We start from the raw sequence: 17,769 nt of genomic DNA, 5'->3' as shown, positions 1-17,769 counted from the left end.
ACTGGTGACTGAGAATGGGACAAGACACCTTATGAGGACAGCAAATCAAATCAATTACTGGTGAAGAAGTTAGTATAAGCACAGCCACACAGTCCACAGACGTGAGATTAAAAAAACAAAAAAAAAAGTCTCAGTGGAGAGCTGAAGAAAGTCAGAGTCACAGTGGGAGATTTCCAGCACGAGAGCTAAACCTTTATTTAGCTGATGATTATTCACGTCGGTCATTAGAGAACCATATCATTTTCCCTCATTTACTGAAAGACAGCAAGGGAGTGAAGAGAAAAGGAGAGGGCAATCATTAGAAAGTATCACTTTCACTCATGTTGTGATGAGGGGAAGAGCAGCACTGTGGATAGAAACAGTCTGAGAATCTACACCCAGGAGCAATAAGGCAATAACTAGCAATTAATAATTCAAATCACAAAGCGCTTCAGCATAATAGGAGTTACAAAATCCTAATCGCACACAGTTTGTGTTCTGGTTAGTTTAGCTTCCTACTGGAGGTAAATTTACCTGATCAGACAAATAATGGGTTAGCTCCTCCTCCTTTTACATAATGCCTTATTTAAAAAAAATGAATATTAACTCAAAAACTTGTTTCACTTTAATTAAAAATTTGCAAGTGCTTGCTGTTAAAATTTAAAATTTTCTTACAATAGCCAAAACTAGTCATTTCTGACAGCTTTTTGACTCAGACACACAAGCAAGTGTCTGATTCTGCATTAAAAGCTAACAAGAAAAATCACTGACATGAGGAAACACTGAATGATCAAATACAAAAATGAAATGAATTAAATCCACTTTTTTTCTTCTTGAATCTTCAGAGTCTAATTTTAAGTGGTCTGGCTTGTTTTAAAACTTCCTTTGGGAACAATTAACTTGCTTTTTGTTGCTACCACTTAAGCACGTCTGCCAAATCCCCATCAGATCACAGCCTGAAAAATACACACACTTACACAATGGAAAATGTAATGTGTTCTTCCAATGAAAGAAGTTGTTAGAGGTTGGAAAAATATTTGTTTAGAAAAAAGCTAATAAAATAAATTCCACACTATGGAATGAGCCCCTCCAGCTTGGGTTCTCCAGCTTGTGCAGTCATGTTTTAACCGCTTTTAGAAGCTCTTTTCAACTGAGATCTGAAATGATTTTCTTTCCTGAAATCCACTTCTCAGCTTGTAGGTGACAGCCACAACTGCTCCATTTACCAGTGACACCATAATTGTAATTAAGTCTCAACTTCTCTCTGCCTGTTTTTTTTTAATCTTACATGTTTTTCTTCGTGAAGTTTCCATCCCTTGAGGTTCATTTTTTTAAATCTGCCAGCCATTTTGTAATGCTGCATTCACATCGAACGCAATTAACGCATCAATTTTCTATTCTCTTTCAGCCCACGTCAAATTTGCTGCTCAACGCTTGTCCAAAATTGTGTTCATAAACTAGACGCTACAGACACATTTCTGGAGCTCTCGCCAAAAGTTTTTAGCCTCATCGCTGCATGGAAACATTGACTGAATTTACAATGCATGGAAGACAGGTTAATGTTGAGAGATCAGGTTTTTTATTTTGAAGAGCTCTACAAAAGCATCAGTAAACATGTCTCAATGTCTGGGTTCATGAGAGGTTCACCATCTTCTGCAGGAGGTGCGTCTGAGTCACGACCGGCTGCTTTCAGCGGTACTTCTATCACTCTGTGACCCAGCTTGACGACTTGCTGTCCCCCATCAGTACCAGGAGGAGAAGAAAAAAAGAAGAAAATCTTTTTATTGTCTTAATGAAAAAAGGAAAAAAATAGCAAAATTCAGAAGTAAAACGATTAGCTTCTCCTCAATGATGGTTATGGAGACCACATGCTGATCACCTCACGTACCAGACATGATTGGTTGATAAAACCCATCTTCTTTACCAAAGTTCAGATTTTTGATCACTCAACAAAACCAAAAAACAAATCGTGATGCATCGCTCAAAACATTTTGCCGCCAGATTCTGGAGGCTCAAATTGCACTGCTGATCACGTCTGTACACTGACCTAATATTGAAACTGGATGCCTCTGACACACAAATCGTGTTGAATGTGAGTTCAGCTTAAGACTTCTAATCTGAACTCAGATCACATATTCCTGCTAAGTGTTTCAGTCAGTGCTTCTGTTAAATATACAACATGGATGTTATTTATAAAAGTATATATAAATGACACCTGCACTTGAGGTCAGTCATCATGGCAACAACAAACATCCACAATTCTTATATTTCAGCTTTTTTATTTATTGTGAATCAGGTGTTTTCCACAGCGGTTTCTGCTCTGCCATCTTCATGAAAGGGTTTACCTGCCAAATGAGAGAAAGTGTGTGTTTTGGAGTTTTATTGTTGTATTTTTTATGTTTTTACATACTTTTGTCCTGTGAGGCGACCTTGAGTGTCCAGAAAGGCGCCATATAAATACATTTATTATTATTGTTTGCAGATATCATCATTCTAACGGTAAAGATAACAAGAGTCAGCTGTTCAGGCAGGAAAAAGCTCCACTTCATTTTGGCAGAACGTGTTCCTCCACACACAAACGTCAACATCCTCACTTACCTCAAAGTTAATTTCTCCACTGAGGGTTCACTCCATCCATCTGGGATGGGAAGAGTGAGACACAGTACAGCTGAGGGGGCAAAAAGGACCAGATAAGTTGTAAAGGTGTCGGGGACAGAGGATGACTGCTGGCACACTGCAGTGAGAGGATGAAGAGATACGGGGAGAGTAGGGGAGGAGAGGGTAAAGTGGTATTTTAGGATGAAGAACAAAAAAAGGGGGAAACTCAGTCATGTTTAAACTTTTAAAAACACATGAATGAAACAGTCATACTTCTGATATGACAACATTTTGTTGCTTGTGTTGATGCGAAAACACAAAGACACAGATTGTTTACTCAAAAACATTGGTCTTCCAAAGTTGGATCAAATTCCAAAGTTGTGATAGTTTTGATGAACTCAGAAGCTAAAAAATTGAGCATTGGTATTAGGACTGTCAGATATGTTTACACCACACCATTTGCAAAATGATCAGCTGTAATTATAGAGAAGAATCCTAATTATTTAGAAAAGAAATAATACATTAATCAATTCAGTCATTTTTCATGGTACTTTTAGAAAATGCTCATGGAGATTTCTAGGAAAACCTTTTTTTTTTTGCTAAAATTGGCTGTCTTTTAGGTTGTCCAGTTTCACAACTTACAATATTGGAAATATTTCCTTAATGACACTAGTAGTTCAATACAGGTTTGTTTTCTTTCCAATTTTTACCTTCAGGAGTTGCCCTTCCTTGCCCAACCCTGTATATTTATATGGACTAGGGACCGGCACATGGCAATACTGAATGGGGCCACCATGTGGTTGCACGGACTTAAAGTACCTGCTAGTTCTAGACAGAGTCTCCAATCCAGGGACTAGACAGGACACATCTTTCGTGACATCCAGCATGGCACAACCACACCTGTAATTTATCATATAAGGCAGACATGTTTTTTTTAAAAAATCCATACAGCAGTAAAGATTTAAAAAATGAAGTTATCCGTTTTATTTTTTGTAAAAGCTGGTCAACGTTGTAATCATGATTCTAACTTATACATGTTTGAATTGTCTAAAAATTGTGTAATTTGAACACAATCTCACCATCTGTGCTTCCGTGCTTCATGAATACTGGTTTGTATGCAGGATTTTAACTTGTTTAACTCCTTCCAATTTATAGACGTACTGGTGGTCTCAAAATAAAATCATCAAAAAGTTTAAATAATTCCGCTGAAAAGGGGTATTTGTATATCATTCATAAAGATTACAAACTGACACATTTCAGTAAGGTTTTTTGTGTTGTGATTTCTTAAATTATCATATAAAAAAGATCATTTCATAAAATTAGGATCGTTTTCATTACATTGATTTTCAAAAGAAAGGTAAAAACTACTTTAAGAAGAAAGTCATCGTCTTTATGCCCTTTGCTCAGGTAAGGCTCATTTGGTGTTGTCTTTCTGGTTAAACCACTGTGTCCTGGAAATGTCTGGCTCCTAAAACCCAGGAGTCCACTCCGAGCGAATATCTACCCAAGTTCTTTACCCAGCCTTCCACTGAACTACCTATGAAGGGTGTTGGACAGAACCGTCGACAAACAGCTAGCTTCTTCCTTCATAATGACACCTGGGTCTAACCCACCATGTTCAGAGCATCAGTCATCATCTGCTGAACATCTGCCGAGCCTGCAGCCTTTTCCATCATCATCTGAACCAGAAAACTGAAAGGCCCACAAACTCTTTTCAGATTCTAAAAAAAGTAGTCGGATTCCAATCTGACACAATGAGTCTCCAACTTTGAACTTCATTGCACAACACTAAAAACAACTATACAACATCACACTAGACTAACGAGGCTAACCGCACATATTGTGAAGATAAGCAAACATTCAGGAGGATTGTTGAAAGTGAACAATTGGAGTTCAGCACAAACCAGAAGATAATGAAGATGACATCGATCCAGATACGAACCCTTTCAACATCAGACTGCCACTATGACACAGAAGAGCAGTAGAAAAGAGCTTTCAGAAAGGACAATAGCATCTCAATTATCCACTTCGATGTGAGGACTGTGTCCTTTGTTTCGGTTTGTTTTTCACTGATGTTTTCTTGGTTCTTATAATGTTCTGTTTTCAGGCTTGTTTTTCCTCCTGTCACTGTCTCACCTCTTTTCATCTGCTAATTACCCACAGCCGTCTTCATTTCAGTTTATCATCTTCTGCGTGTTTAAGTGTCTGCTATTCAGGTCATCTGCAATTATCACCCTTTTTATTTTGTGAACTTACCTTTGAGTTGAAATGTTTTTGTCAAGTCTAATCATTACATTTTTCACTTCGCTTCACAAACCTGGTCTCCTGCAATTTTTGGTCTTAAAGTAACGTCTTCAGAAATTCAAGAGCAGAAGTTTATATGTCAACTTATAGGGCTATTAGGACCAGTTTTAACATATTTCTAATAGAATCTTAACATCTGAGACGTGGATCAACTACCACAAGAACAAAGACTTTGGGATAAAAAGATAAATGAAGAATTATGTATAAAAAGAAAAATAATCCAAACCTGGTGGTGATGGTGTTGCTTTATGTGGATCTAAACTATTTAATAAGTACAAGGTGGTAGAAAACACATCAGACGAGAAGGAAAACATACTCAAATGTCTCAATAAAATTGGGTAGAGCAGTGTTTTTCAACCTTTTTTAAGCCACGGCACACTTTAACCTTGACAAAAATCCTACGGCACACCAGCATCCAAAAATTTAAAAAAGGGAAAACTCAGTCTGTATTGGACTTCAGCCCCTCTGCAATCTCACATGCATTTTTGTGATAATTGTGGCAGAAAAAGCTGGAAGTTGCAGCTGTTTTTTTCTAAAAGATGTAAAAAAAGTTAAGTTAGAAGATTTAAAAACTGTTTGATGTGTGCTCGTTGTGGTTTCAAGACGTCAAAGGAAGACTCATTGTGGGCTGAGACATTGTCACTTTAACCCAATGCATTATGGGAGATGTAGTGACTCGCATCTCTGAGCTTACTTGTTTTGTTCACTTGTTCCACGGTCTGACACCGGATTCTGTGGAAAGATACACTGCTAAAGACGAGCGTTACCTGGTATTTTTGCTAGAACTGAGCGACTTTAAGAGCTAAATCAGGACAAGGTAGTGAAGACTTTAACCACTTCTGATTGGTCAGATTGATGACCTGTGATTAAGCCTCCAAGAATGATTGGTGGAGACAGTTAAAGGGGCAGGACTTTTCCGAAAACAGCTGAAGCTACGGCTGAATCGCGATACCGTCATTCTTATCAAAATGTCTTTAATTGAATCAAATAAACACAAAGAAAAAACTCTTATGATCTTTCATATTCCTAACTACTCAGTGTTTTATCAGGGCCTGGAGATGGGAAATGTTTTTAGATCAGTTAATAGGGCCATTTCCCACGGCACACCTGACCATCTCCCACGGCACACTAGTGTGCCGCAGCACACCGGTTGAAAAACACTGATGTAGAGAACATTTATAAACAGCAAGAATCAAACTTAATCACAAGTGTTAACGGAATAGTCTTGTCGTTTGGTTGAAATTTTATAGATTTGTTCGATAAAAGTATTCGTTAAAAGGAGAATTTTTTAATACCATTTATAGTGTTGGCTCAAATCTGAAAAAGGATCATGCAGCATCACCACCCATTGTGCATCAACAGGACATAAGAATGAGTATTTTTGAAAATTAATTTCACAATAAAAACCTTTTGATTAAACTCACAATCAGTTTAATACCATTTTCAACATCTTACGAAAAAAAGTACTGCCCAATGGAGCAATGCCAGTCAATATCAGTGGACATCCAGGAAATTGTAATTTGATTATAGATTACATAAAGAATTTCATAAACGTATAACTGAATGTGCCAGAAAATATATTTCATATTTTGAACTGTTGTCTGGTATCACCATTTTTAGAAAACTGCACTAAAAAGCAGAAGGAAACATTTACAAGAGCAGCTTCCTTGAACAAATTATTCAGTGTTTTGTTAAAACTAAGATAGTTGCATTTCCTGACATTGATGACTTCCAGACAGCAAAACATTTGCATAAAATTAGATTGCATTAAATTCGATCGACCTACAATCCAAAAATTCTTTGCGAAAGATTCAGGTGCATAAAAAAAAGAATTCATTAAATTTTAAAATGTGAACTTAAACTAGAACTACAATTTATAATGTAAAATCAAAGTAACTGAAGTATCAATTCAGACTAAACATGACCTCGACAGTTTAAGAAAAACTCAAATACGTAATCTTTGAATCGTACATCAAAAAGCAGACCTTTAATTATAAAATAAACTTCTCAAAATATAAAGAATTGTCCTGGTAGTATAAAAATGGAAAATGGAAAAATGTGGGAGACAACAAACTTATAGTGCTAGTTTAACATGTTTGAGTGAAAGATAAACAAATCAAGTAACTACTGCAATATCGACTTTTTCTGATAAAGTGAAATGTAATTTTATATTACCTATAAACTAATCATCAAAATGGAAAAGCAGTAAAAAAAACACATCTAGTGCAACAAAAACTGGTTGTTTCACTTTTCTTCCGAATTTTTTAAACTTTTTAACTATATTTGAATTTACAGAGCGATGCCATAATCAGTTATGAAAAGATGATTTAACATTTATTGTCAACCCAATAGTATTTTTCAGGACAGCTATAAGATTCAAACATTTTCCTTCTATCCACATTTCATTCCCGCAACTGATGGATGGTTTTGATGTGACCAGCTGTTGCATGAATGTTTCTGGATTTGTGCTTTTAGGAAGATTCTAGAGCAGATTCTGCAGCTTTGAAACATAAAGATAAGCAGACAGTGGAGGCCCAATTGGTCTGCTCATATCTCAGAGTGCTGTATTCAGTAGGGGCTACTTAGAGAGTCAATAGTAATGGATAGCACATCTCCAATCAGTACAATACGAGATGTTGCCTCTTTATCTGTTTGCATGTACGGGCAGCAACAAAAAGCACAACTACTGCATCGAAAATCCATCCAGCATACTCAGTTCTCATCTTTTCTTTACAAATAGCAACTATTAGTCACCACAGAGGCTGAAGATGTTGTGTAAAGAACAAAAAAAAAAAAAAAAAACAAAAAGAGACAACCATCAACCCATGAGTGCACGAAAAGAATAAACGTAAAAGAGAAGTAGTTTGAGAGAAAAAAAGAGGCAAAAAATGGGGGGGAAATGTGGGGAAAAAAAAAGAATTCAATAAACATGTCTCTATAGTAACCAAGATGTAATTTGCTTGCTGAGAAAAAGAATGATGGAGATTGAGTGAGAGTGATGGAGAGAGGGGAATAGAAAAGCATTTACCGTCACTGCTTGAGTCCAGAGCTGTAATTATGGAACTGAGACGCAGAGACAAAGGGGGGAGAAAAGAGCAGAGGTACACACAAGAAAAAGGCTGCCCACAATGTACTTTGAGAAAAAGGTGAGAATGAGAAAAAAAAGGACAAAAAAAAATGAAAAACACACACACAAGCAAAGTGGCGACCCCGTAAAAATTGGCACTGTTGTGAATAAGTGGCGTGGGCGTGCGGAAGACAGGCAGGGAGAAAAGCAGCTGCGGGGAGAGCAACATGGAAAACATAAAGAAAAAAGCAAAACTTGTGAAAAAGTGGGCCTTATTTGTTTGAGTGTTTGCGTAGGAGTGATTCCACTTGTTCATGGTCAGAAAGCCAAAGAAAGCAAAAATTAACTCTCTGATAAAGACATTATGAAAGTCTACACTTAGCAAGTATTTAAAGCAGAAAAAGAGAAGGCAAACTAGTTGTTCTTTATTTTTATTTCAACAGGTGGTTCAGGTCTCAAAAGCTAGTCAAGGAACTATTCCCCATCCATTTAACCACAACAAAGAAAGCATCTTATTTTTCTCAATTCACCTGGATTGTCTGATTAATCGATAAGACTTAAATCTGCAAACCCAAGTAACTTATTAAGTAAAAAAAGACTTTGAAGGATGCGCATGAAATGTGTGTGCATGTGATTTTTCAAAACAGTAATGCTACACACAAGGCATGTGATGCACGTTCAAGAGCGTCCTGAATGCGGCTTATTGAACTCGCAGTTGGAAGAGGCTTGGTGCAAAATGGCTAAGCGGGGCAAATCTTGCAATTCTTACTCCAGCTTTTTTCTTTAACAGCTATATTCTGATATATGAAAGACTTGGTGTCATATAATTCTGGCCGGACACATTATTAATTTCTCCTTTATGATCACTTCTCAAACGGTTGGCACTTCTGTGAATGAAACGGGACACCGCCCAAATGTACCTAATCCAAGTCCCTGATTGGTCAAAGTTAACCTATAATTGGGCACATTTTGTACCTAGAGCCCGTAAACATGAGTGTTAAACGCCATGGGCCGAAATGTGCATATATGCGTATAGGCGGTGTGAACGTAACATAGGAGAGCAAATATAACAAGATAATAGGACTAAAGTTCGGAAAAACAGAGTCAAAGATGTTTTGTAAGGAAAGGAGAGGCATGTTCATGCTGTGAGCACTTATGGAAAAGCAAGCCAGCATGTGTGTCTTATGATATAGTTGATTACACCTTTGTTCAGCAGCTTAGTGTCACTCTGAGAATATGAAGATAACAGGATTAGGAGCCTACTGATGTGACTGCATAAAAGGGATAAGGTGAGGATGTGATGGTGATAAAGAATGACCAAATATAAAAGGCACAACTAATGGAAAAATATTGGTACATGTATGATGTGATAAAAGTGATTTGCCAATTAGATCACAAAACGCTGCTTAAAAAAAGTTATGAAGCAATGTTTTTGGTCATGTGAGCAGTTTTGTATATTGGGTCAATTTGAAACCTGTTTTCCTACCTCTGTGATTGGCATCACTGTGGCCAGCTTTAACAACAGTAGATTAAGGACAAACAAGTTTGACAATCAAAATTTCGGACCATGGCAAAGTTTCGCATTTGCAGATTACCTGTCAATCAAAAACCCTTCCGTGCACAGATGGGTTAATTAACGACAGATAAAAAAATCCCTCTGAACAGTTATGAATTTACATTTTTGCCAAAAGTTATGAGTTTTCTTTTTTTGTCAATGTAGATAACTTTACACTAAATTGTATTTGGATTCCATTGCTTGTATAGCAAGCCCACTGAACCTTCCGTCTCCAGCAAGCTTCAGTCTGGAAGTCACGCGATCGCCTCCAAGGTTGCATGTGGTCGTATTAGGTTAAAACTAACCATGTGCCTTATAACCTTAAATGTCTGTTAGGAGGCAACTGGCTTTCTTTCATGTGGAGCCTGTTAAAAACACATTGGCTTTCTTAAATGCAGCCACCTAAGTACATATTTGGACAATTTTAGCGCTGCAGGGCTTTTTTTTTTTTTAAGAAAAGGTATTTTTAAATCTATAATTTTTTTTATTAGGGGGTTCTCTTATGTGATAGAACTGAAACTGAGTAGGCAGTTTTTGTCATCCAGAACATTTCCTAATGTAAAGTTAGGGATATGACTTCAGTGCGTCTGCACAAATTCAATTTTTATCATTTGAATTTTTCCAAATAAAGCTTCCAGAGAAAAAAAACAAAGAGCAATGACTAAAACAAGTGCTGTTTTTTTTTTATTACAGATTAGAACTGAACTGCAACATGCATGATGGGGAAAAACTTTGAGATATAGGAGAATGTCATGTGGAATATAATGTACCAAGAAGAGCATTGGGGGTAATACAATTTTTGACCAGTGAAATCAATGCGAGTGAAAATTAGGACAGATGATGGATAGAGACTGAGGAAAAACATTTTGGAAAGAACGCTGATAATGATAAATAGCTAGACAGGGACAAAACAAATATCAGAGAGAAAAAAGGGAAATGAAGGTTTAAAGGAGAAGAATGAGGATGTGGATTTTCTTCCAAGACAGTTTTTTTGGGTCTAATACGATAAAAAATACCATTAAGTGTAAAAATCATCAGCTTCGTGCCTCTTAATTTAGTAAATTGTCACTCTAGAACTCATATAAAAACCATGTGGGGCAAATAAAAACACTTTTTCCACCAATCTAATCTATTCCAACAAGAAAATGTGGATATTTTAAAGCAGGAGTTTAGCTGCAAAATTCATAAAACCATCCAATACTTTGAATTGGAAAGTGTTTGTTTGCTTTTGGAGGAACACACACACACACACACACACACCTACACACACACACGCACGCACACACACGCACACACACACACACAAAGGACTTTTAACCATTGGCCAGTAAATAATTTTTGGGAGGAATCTATAGATCCATAAAAAAGACAGAAAGAGAGAAGACCCCTGCAGTGAGACACTTCTCTGTGGTCTGCTCCACGTTTACTGAAGGAGCACCAGCTCGCCAGGGACAAATTAGCCACACAGCAGCATTGAGGCATCATTGGAAATTAATGATCACGACCTCCAGGAAGTGAGCTAATGAGTCCTAGTGCCACACTTGCCATGACTCATATGCACAAGACAGAGAAAGCAAGACAAGAACGAGGTCCTGCAGAGAAGGAAAAGGCCAAATGTGCAGCCGCAGCAGCTAATAACACACAGATATCAATGCAACTTTGTCTGGATGAGGGATAGCACTGGGGGAATAGCAGGGTGAGCAATCTTAAAGACACACTACCATTTTATAGAATTATAATTAGAGGGGACCACCAGTGGCTTTTGCCCATGGAGGAGTGGTGATTACTGCTGCAACACCATCCCCTGGGGCGACTGACAAGCAAAAAATTAATACTTATCAAAACAGACAAGCACTAAAGCTTAGCTACATCCAGGAGGATCTGATTAACTTTAGCTGCTGAAGACAAAAGAGTGTGGGATCCTAGTTTACTTAGGTATGTGTTTGTGTACGGTCCAGTGAGGTTTTACTTGGAGCAAAATGAGCAGAGGAGCAGCAAGGGTAGAAAAAAAGAACATTTCCATTGTCAAGAGCTTACCAGCACAAGAGTACCCTTTGTGATATGACAGGGGTAAGCAGCATTTACATTAGTCATCTGCCCCGAATCAAGTGTGTCAAAATCCAGACAGGGCCATCCTATTCAGGGCACACTAAAACAAAGATGCCTGGTCATCTGTGTGCTCACTGAGAGCATCAAACATGGACAGGTACTGTGACAAAATATAAAAATGTGGACACTGAGAAAAACTAAAGTGGTTGACCCCTGATTGGAAGATCACAGACTCAGTTCCCCCCTCTGCCCTTCCATATTTCAAAGTGTCTTTGGGCAAGGCATTGTACCCCACATTGCTCCTAGTGATTGAAATTGGCACCAGTGTTAGGCAGTGGTACCTCTATCTGTGTATGAAATGTGATGTAAAGTGCTATCTAAGCAAATGCCATTTACCATAAACAAAATGATGATCTATATTCTTTTATATGGCATAGTTTTAAACTTTTACTATTTCAGGTGATAATTAAAAAAAATGTATAATTGTGTTTTTAAGGGTTTTTGAGGGACTTTGAGCAAACAAACAAACTGATTAATGAATTGATGAAATTTGGAGGAAAATGTCTAAAATTTGATTTAAAAAAAAAGTAAAAAGATAAGAATGGTGAGAGATTATATCGCAAGATTGTGGACTAAAAACAACTGAAGTGCAAATGAAGATCAAGATAGAGGTGGCAATATTGAAATTTTTTTTAAAGGGATGACACAAATGAATAAGAATGCAAAAATAATATGGAATAAATCCGAAAAATAAAAATATTTAACTTTTTTTATTTACAATGCAATTTAAAATTACACAAAAATTCACGAGGTTACAGCAGACTAAAATAGTCAGATTTCTTTTATTTAATGCATCTTTCTTGGATGTTTTAATGTAAACATTTTAATGTAAGCAAAGCAATACGTTTTTATTTCGTCTTTTTCAGGAAGGGTGGTATTATTTTTCCTAAAACTTGGAGCACTTTCACGCAGTCGGCTCACACCAGTGGGCGCACTTTTCTAGGATTTTGGCACTCACTGAGGTGTTCCTGCTAACCACACCCGCCCAGTGATTGGTCAGAAGTTTCCAAGCCCCGCCCCCAGATCTATGCGCCCCTGCTTCCAGCCTGTTGCTGCCAAACCAGCTCTCAGTCTCAATTGCCACCTTAGCTGATAAACTTACCTTAATCACCGACCTTTAAACTCAGGTTATGACTCCTCCTCCTCAGAGTTGCACTTCAGTATGACGGAAAGCTGATCTAAAGCGGAATGTGGAGAAGACTCTGCTCCTTCCTCCTCCCAAACTCTGAGTGAATACAACTTTTTTTTCTGACTTCAGCTGCCTCAGAACTTGTCAAAGCTTGGATTTTTTTTAAAATCATTCTTTAACCATTAGGTCTTCTCATTCACTGTTTGACTGCCAGCTGCGTGCGTAAACCTGTCCGGGATGGTGACACCGGGAGTTGCTGCATGGAAAGCAACGCTCTTCCTCCTCCTCAACCTCTCAGCTGTTGTCGCAAGGAGACACGTGGTTTACTGGAACTCCACAAACACAAGGTGAGATGAAGTGTGCGCATGTCTCGGGGCCTCTTTTCTGCCTAAACTTGAAGGAAGTGGCCTCGCTTTTTGGTGCTAAACTCCCAAGAATGTCAACTATGCGGCGGATCGCGTTTACGCGCTTAATAAAGGAGGTGCTGCAGAGCAGGCGCGCTTACCTACAACTATCAGCCTGATGTTTGCTTTGAGCCAAGAAAGCGGAGCTTTCAGGAAACTGTAGCTCATTTCAGGCACATCTCTGACCTTACCGCACCCTCTTCCTCCTGAAGGTCTGGATTCTTACCTGTCTGCAGCTTTTTTTGGGTGCGCTTGGCGATTATGCAGCTTATAGAAAGCCAAAAGTGATGGTTTCTTTTCCTGCTTTTGTCATAATTGACGTTCTTAATAGCATCCTCATCATACAGGCTTCTATTAAAGTCTTAGGTGCTTCTGTCTGCAAGTGAAGGTGCGTTTGCTTGTTGGTGTGCGTAATGGTTTGAGTGCGTAATGGGTTGATTGCGGTCGTTCTTGTGGCAGAGTGCCGCTCTCTTGCTCCTCCAGGTGTTCTTAATTGAGGGGTTGATGGGTGAAACCTGCCTGGACAAGCCATGTTCAATGGCACAAAAACCCTTTCGCTCCACCAAAAAAAAAAAAAAAAAAAAAGAAGAATTAAAACATGTTTGAAAGGAGTGTTGCATAATATTTGAGGAACATTTTATTGGTTAATATTTTCAGCTGACGTCACATCCAGGAGCTGAACTCTTTATCGGGGAGCAGCTTGCATGGGTTTGGGAAGGAACAGAGTGAGGGTTAGCAAACACCTTTCTTGTTCCCCAGAGATTCAGGGATGAGCGGTCACAGCCGGTGGCAAGGCCACACAGTCTGCTTCTGCTGCAATGCCACACAATCACAATGCCATCATCACAGAGGAGGGTAACCCCACTGTGGCTGAGAAACACTTTCATCAGCAGCAACACCCCAATCACAAAGCTATCAGTAGAACAGCAATGTCCAGAATTCCCTGATCTTCTGCTCCTTCCATTTTCCCTTCTTTTTAACCTCCTCTTGTCCTGCTCAGTGAGTGATATTGCCGGTGTGATTATTGGTTGTTTTCAGAAATCATGTTTTTCACTATAACTTCCCATCAGACAGCTGTCATTTTGAAGCCTGCTATGCAGCCAAAGGTGACAAACCCTGAAATTGATGTATTTTCGCCTCTCCAGGTCAGTCTAAAACATAACTTTTTTAATCCCATTATCAAGATAAGGCTTTGAAACAGTTTTTGCATCATTCATTCGTAATATTAAAGGAGGAATGGCTCTTATCAATCAGTTCTTTGCATTCCTATCAGCCACAAAGTAATTAGGAGGAGCATTTCGTTGCTGTTCAGCCTAATTTCCCGTAGGAATAGACAAGACGGCACAAGAGGGGATTTATTGACGCAAAAGAGAGCAGACTGGGATTTCAATGCAACACTTTGGCAAGTATTGTTTGGATCTGTTTGTAGGCAATGGGAAACTGTTGCAGATTTGTATGGAAAAAAAAACACAATTCTTTCAGACAACAGGCCAGTTTTAGTTTGGATCCCAGAAACAGTGTCTAGATTTATAATTTTAATGAAGCAGGGGCAGTGAGGTGGAGACTAAAGGGCCTCGTTTCTCTGTAATATGCTTGTAACAAAGGCACAGTGAAACACTTTTACAGGCTCACATTTAGCACCCTCCAGATTGAAAGAAAAAAAAAAAAAGAGGTTTGAAATGAAAGTGATGGACTGACTGCAGGGTCAGCACAGCACTATACAGGCAGATAACCTGGCCTCTTTCTTTGTGGGGCTCAAGTGATCGCCCTCTCTTTTATGATTTTTATGAACACAGTTTATGATCACTCCATTTTACAACTGTCTCCTTCAGAGCCATTGTTCCTTATTACTTGAGAAATTATTCTGTGCTTCCAGGAGTAGTTAAAGGTCAGTAAAATTATATAACCTGAGAATCTGCCTTATACCTCTCTCCTGAGCAGGGAACTATTTTATTGGTGTTTTCAGACACTTCTTGTTTGGCCTGATCCACTTCTCAACCCAAACTCCTTTGACCGGCCTGTTTGCTGATGCAGCGACGTCTGCCTCCTGCGCTTCATTCATCATCATAAATCCACTCGGGAATGTGTCAGAAAGTTTACTCAAAGCGCCTAAACTGCACGCTCTGAATTCCTTTTGCAAGACCCGTGCTGCAAGATGCTTTTCTACCATGTATACTAGCTGCGGAAAAAAATCTTTAACAAGGATAAATGTCACCTGTACCTACAGCTGAAGGCAGCAACTACATTTCTTTGCCCTCTGGCTTCTTCTTGTTCTTGGCTCTTGCATATTTCTTGGAACAGTCCTCCTCCTCTTTATTTCTAACAGTTTCTGTTGATCCTAGCTTGAGCTTCAGTCTGTAGTTTCACTTTAACCCTCCATTGTTTCTGGACTCAAAACAATGAAAGAAGTTTTGTAGTCTTCCACTTCTTTCAGTCGGTTTGTATTAAAAACGGCTGAAGCACCCTGGAACAAAAGCCTTTTTCTTCTCTACCTTCAGTCAAACAGCAAGAGTCAGCTCAGTCAGTGGAGCGTGTTAAAACAGCGTATGAGGAGACGCGTATTTGTGTTGGTTTTTGCTGTCATTACTGAAAGCAGCCCTCATGGCTCTGGTGTGTCATCTCTGCTCGGTTCATGCATCATTTCCCACTTCATGCACTTGTGAGCGATCGAGATCAAATACTGAAGTAAATCACACTTTGGGTGCCACACCTCAAACACACCGATTCTATCTGGAGGAAAGGGGGGGGGGGGGGGGGTCAAGGCAGCCAAAGTTTGTTATTATGTCTTATCTGGAGACATGATTGCACTTTTTAGACTGTTTTTTTCTGTTGTTATTATTGTTGTTTCTTCATCCTGCAGCTCGTCTGCATTCATCCATCCTTCCTTTGAGTGTCTGCATGCAAATAGAGGTTTTCTCACACTGTCTGCTATCTCTCCTCTCTATGTCTGTCTGTACTAATCTCTGTCTTCCCTTGGTAAATGATTAACATGGAGAACCTGGCTGAACTATAATCAACAAACCCACAGTGAGGTAATTACCACTTTATTCCCCGTCCTGCTAACAAAGCAATTTCTTCCCCCCACCACCACCTCCTTCTCCTCTTCTCCTCATCTGTCATGAAGCTGTATCGCCGTCTCCTCGCCTCTCTATTGTCTCAGAGAGGGACTCGCGAGTGCAGTTGTGTTCCTTATCTGTCTTTGTAAGTGCGCTTCGACGGCTTGTTTGTGCTTTTTAGTGTATCATTTGCAAATAAGTTAACTTTGGGTGCAGTTGTTAGTCACTGTCAGAATACAATGCCAGGCAGTTATTTCTTTATTTTGTTCCTTTGTGGTTTGTAAGACTGAGAATTGATATTAAGTGCCATTGTTGTTAGGCGAGGTTTGTTTCAGGAGAACAATGGGTATGGTAAATGTGTACGTGACTGCCTTTTTGATCTGCTAGTTTTGCTTAAAAGGAAAAAAGATCGAGCATGATAAATTTCAGCTCTGGACAAAACAAAACCAAGAAATGTATTTGGTCAATATAAAAACTCACAGCAACAATGCCTTTTTGATCCTTCCTATGAAAAAAAAAATAAAAAATCAAAAGTTACTAAGACTCTGGGGGATAAGCAGTTATTTTTTGTCTGTACAGATCTTGTTTTGCCTCATCAGAGTCTCTGGTAAGTCTGTACATCCTGATGACGTTTTTGCTTGCCGAGTTTTGGTTTGAGATGCCTTTCATTCCTTTCCTTCAAGGTGAGACTTACAGAGCGAGTTCCCTGCACCCTCATCCTCACAGAAATGTTTCTAGCTCACTACAAACACTTCCTGCTTCCTTCACTTTTCTGCACACGTATCTGTGTGAAATCCATAATCCTCCATTTTACTGTTTAGTGATATTTTTCACCGCAGAATGAAACCAGTGTAATCGGTGCACAAGAAAAATAATCTTTGCAATTGAAGCGAAAGCTGAGATAGCCACACACAGGCTGAGTAAAACACACTGTGCTGAAAATGAGGTTCGGGCAGAGGCCTAGCAGTGAGGATGTCTGTATTAAAATGGATCAGATAGTCACAGTACAGCTTGGAGTCGCCTGAGCAGACATGGTGTACAAGCATGAAAGGGCGGCCGCTCTCTCCTCCCGGTCAGGATATTTAGTCAATCGATACCAATTTAACACCCAGATATTATCGCCTGCTTCTCGCATTATCGCCAGACTGCATATGGACCCATCTCTTTCCCAATTTCTCTCCCCGTTTCTGTGCACACACATGCATCAATATTAGTTTGCATTGGCTTTAATAAGTTGTACTGCACGAATGTCTCAGAGTGAAGGTGAACATCTGTGGAGTGAAATGAAGGCCAGTGATGTCTGCAGCTCAGCTTGGCACCGCGCAGCCTGATTTTTGGCACAAAATGGCTGCTGTGCCGTGTGCATGTGAAGAGGGCGGTCATGGTGGTTAGGGGCCATCGGTGAGCTCTGAGAGGGAGCGCTTTTTTTTGTTTTTGTTCACAACTCACAATGAGGCGCCATTGTTACCGGAGCCAGTCAATCAGTGTACTCCTTATTTGACGCACAAAACAGCAATTAAATTGTCGAGGGGAGAATGCGTAAACACACAATGTGGGAAACGCTGACA

The 17,769-nt window shown here is 39.1% G+C and overlaps 1 protein-coding gene and 1 long non-coding RNA gene across 4 annotated transcripts in view; one reads left to right on the top strand and one right to left on the bottom strand.

The window, feature by feature from the left end:
- Positions 1 to 2,242: 2,242 nt before the first annotated feature.
- Positions 2,243 to 15,860, bottom strand: LOC105355937. Of its 2 annotated transcripts, XR_002874950.1 has the most exons (4): positions 13,372 to 15,860; positions 3,397 to 3,477; positions 2,578 to 2,713; positions 2,243 to 2,324 (listed from the first exon to the last, which is right to left on the bottom strand). It is a non-coding gene; the product is annotated as an uncharacterized LOC105355937 (long non-coding RNA). The 2 variants fall into 2 exon arrangements; XR_002291986.2 differs by lacking the exon at positions 3,397 to 3,477.
- The window catches only part of LOC101174773 (ephrin-A4), a 30,974-nt gene continuing 25,829 nt past the window's right edge, over positions 12,625 to 17,769 (top strand). Inside the window, exons 1-2 of one of the 2 annotated variants that reach the window (XM_011485293.3) lie at positions 12,625 to 12,841; positions 12,956 to 13,088. In XM_011485293.3, coding sequence (XP_011483595.1) covers positions 12,979 to 13,088 — 110 coding nt within the window. In that variant the 5' untranslated portion in view covers positions 12,625 to 12,841; positions 12,956 to 12,978. Of the gene's footprint in view, positions 12,842 to 12,927; positions 13,089 to 17,769 lie in introns of both variants that reach the window. The other variant, XM_004077894.4, reaches the window with a different exon arrangement.

This window comes from Oryzias latipes, chromosome 16 (assembly GCF_002234675.1).
Source record: "Oryzias latipes chromosome 16, ASM223467v1".
Classification (NCBI taxonomy): Eukaryota; Metazoa; Chordata; class Actinopteri; order Beloniformes; family Adrianichthyidae; genus Oryzias; species Oryzias latipes.
Note: the sequence above shows the minus strand (reverse complement) of the source record. Positions and strands in the feature narration are given on the sequence as shown.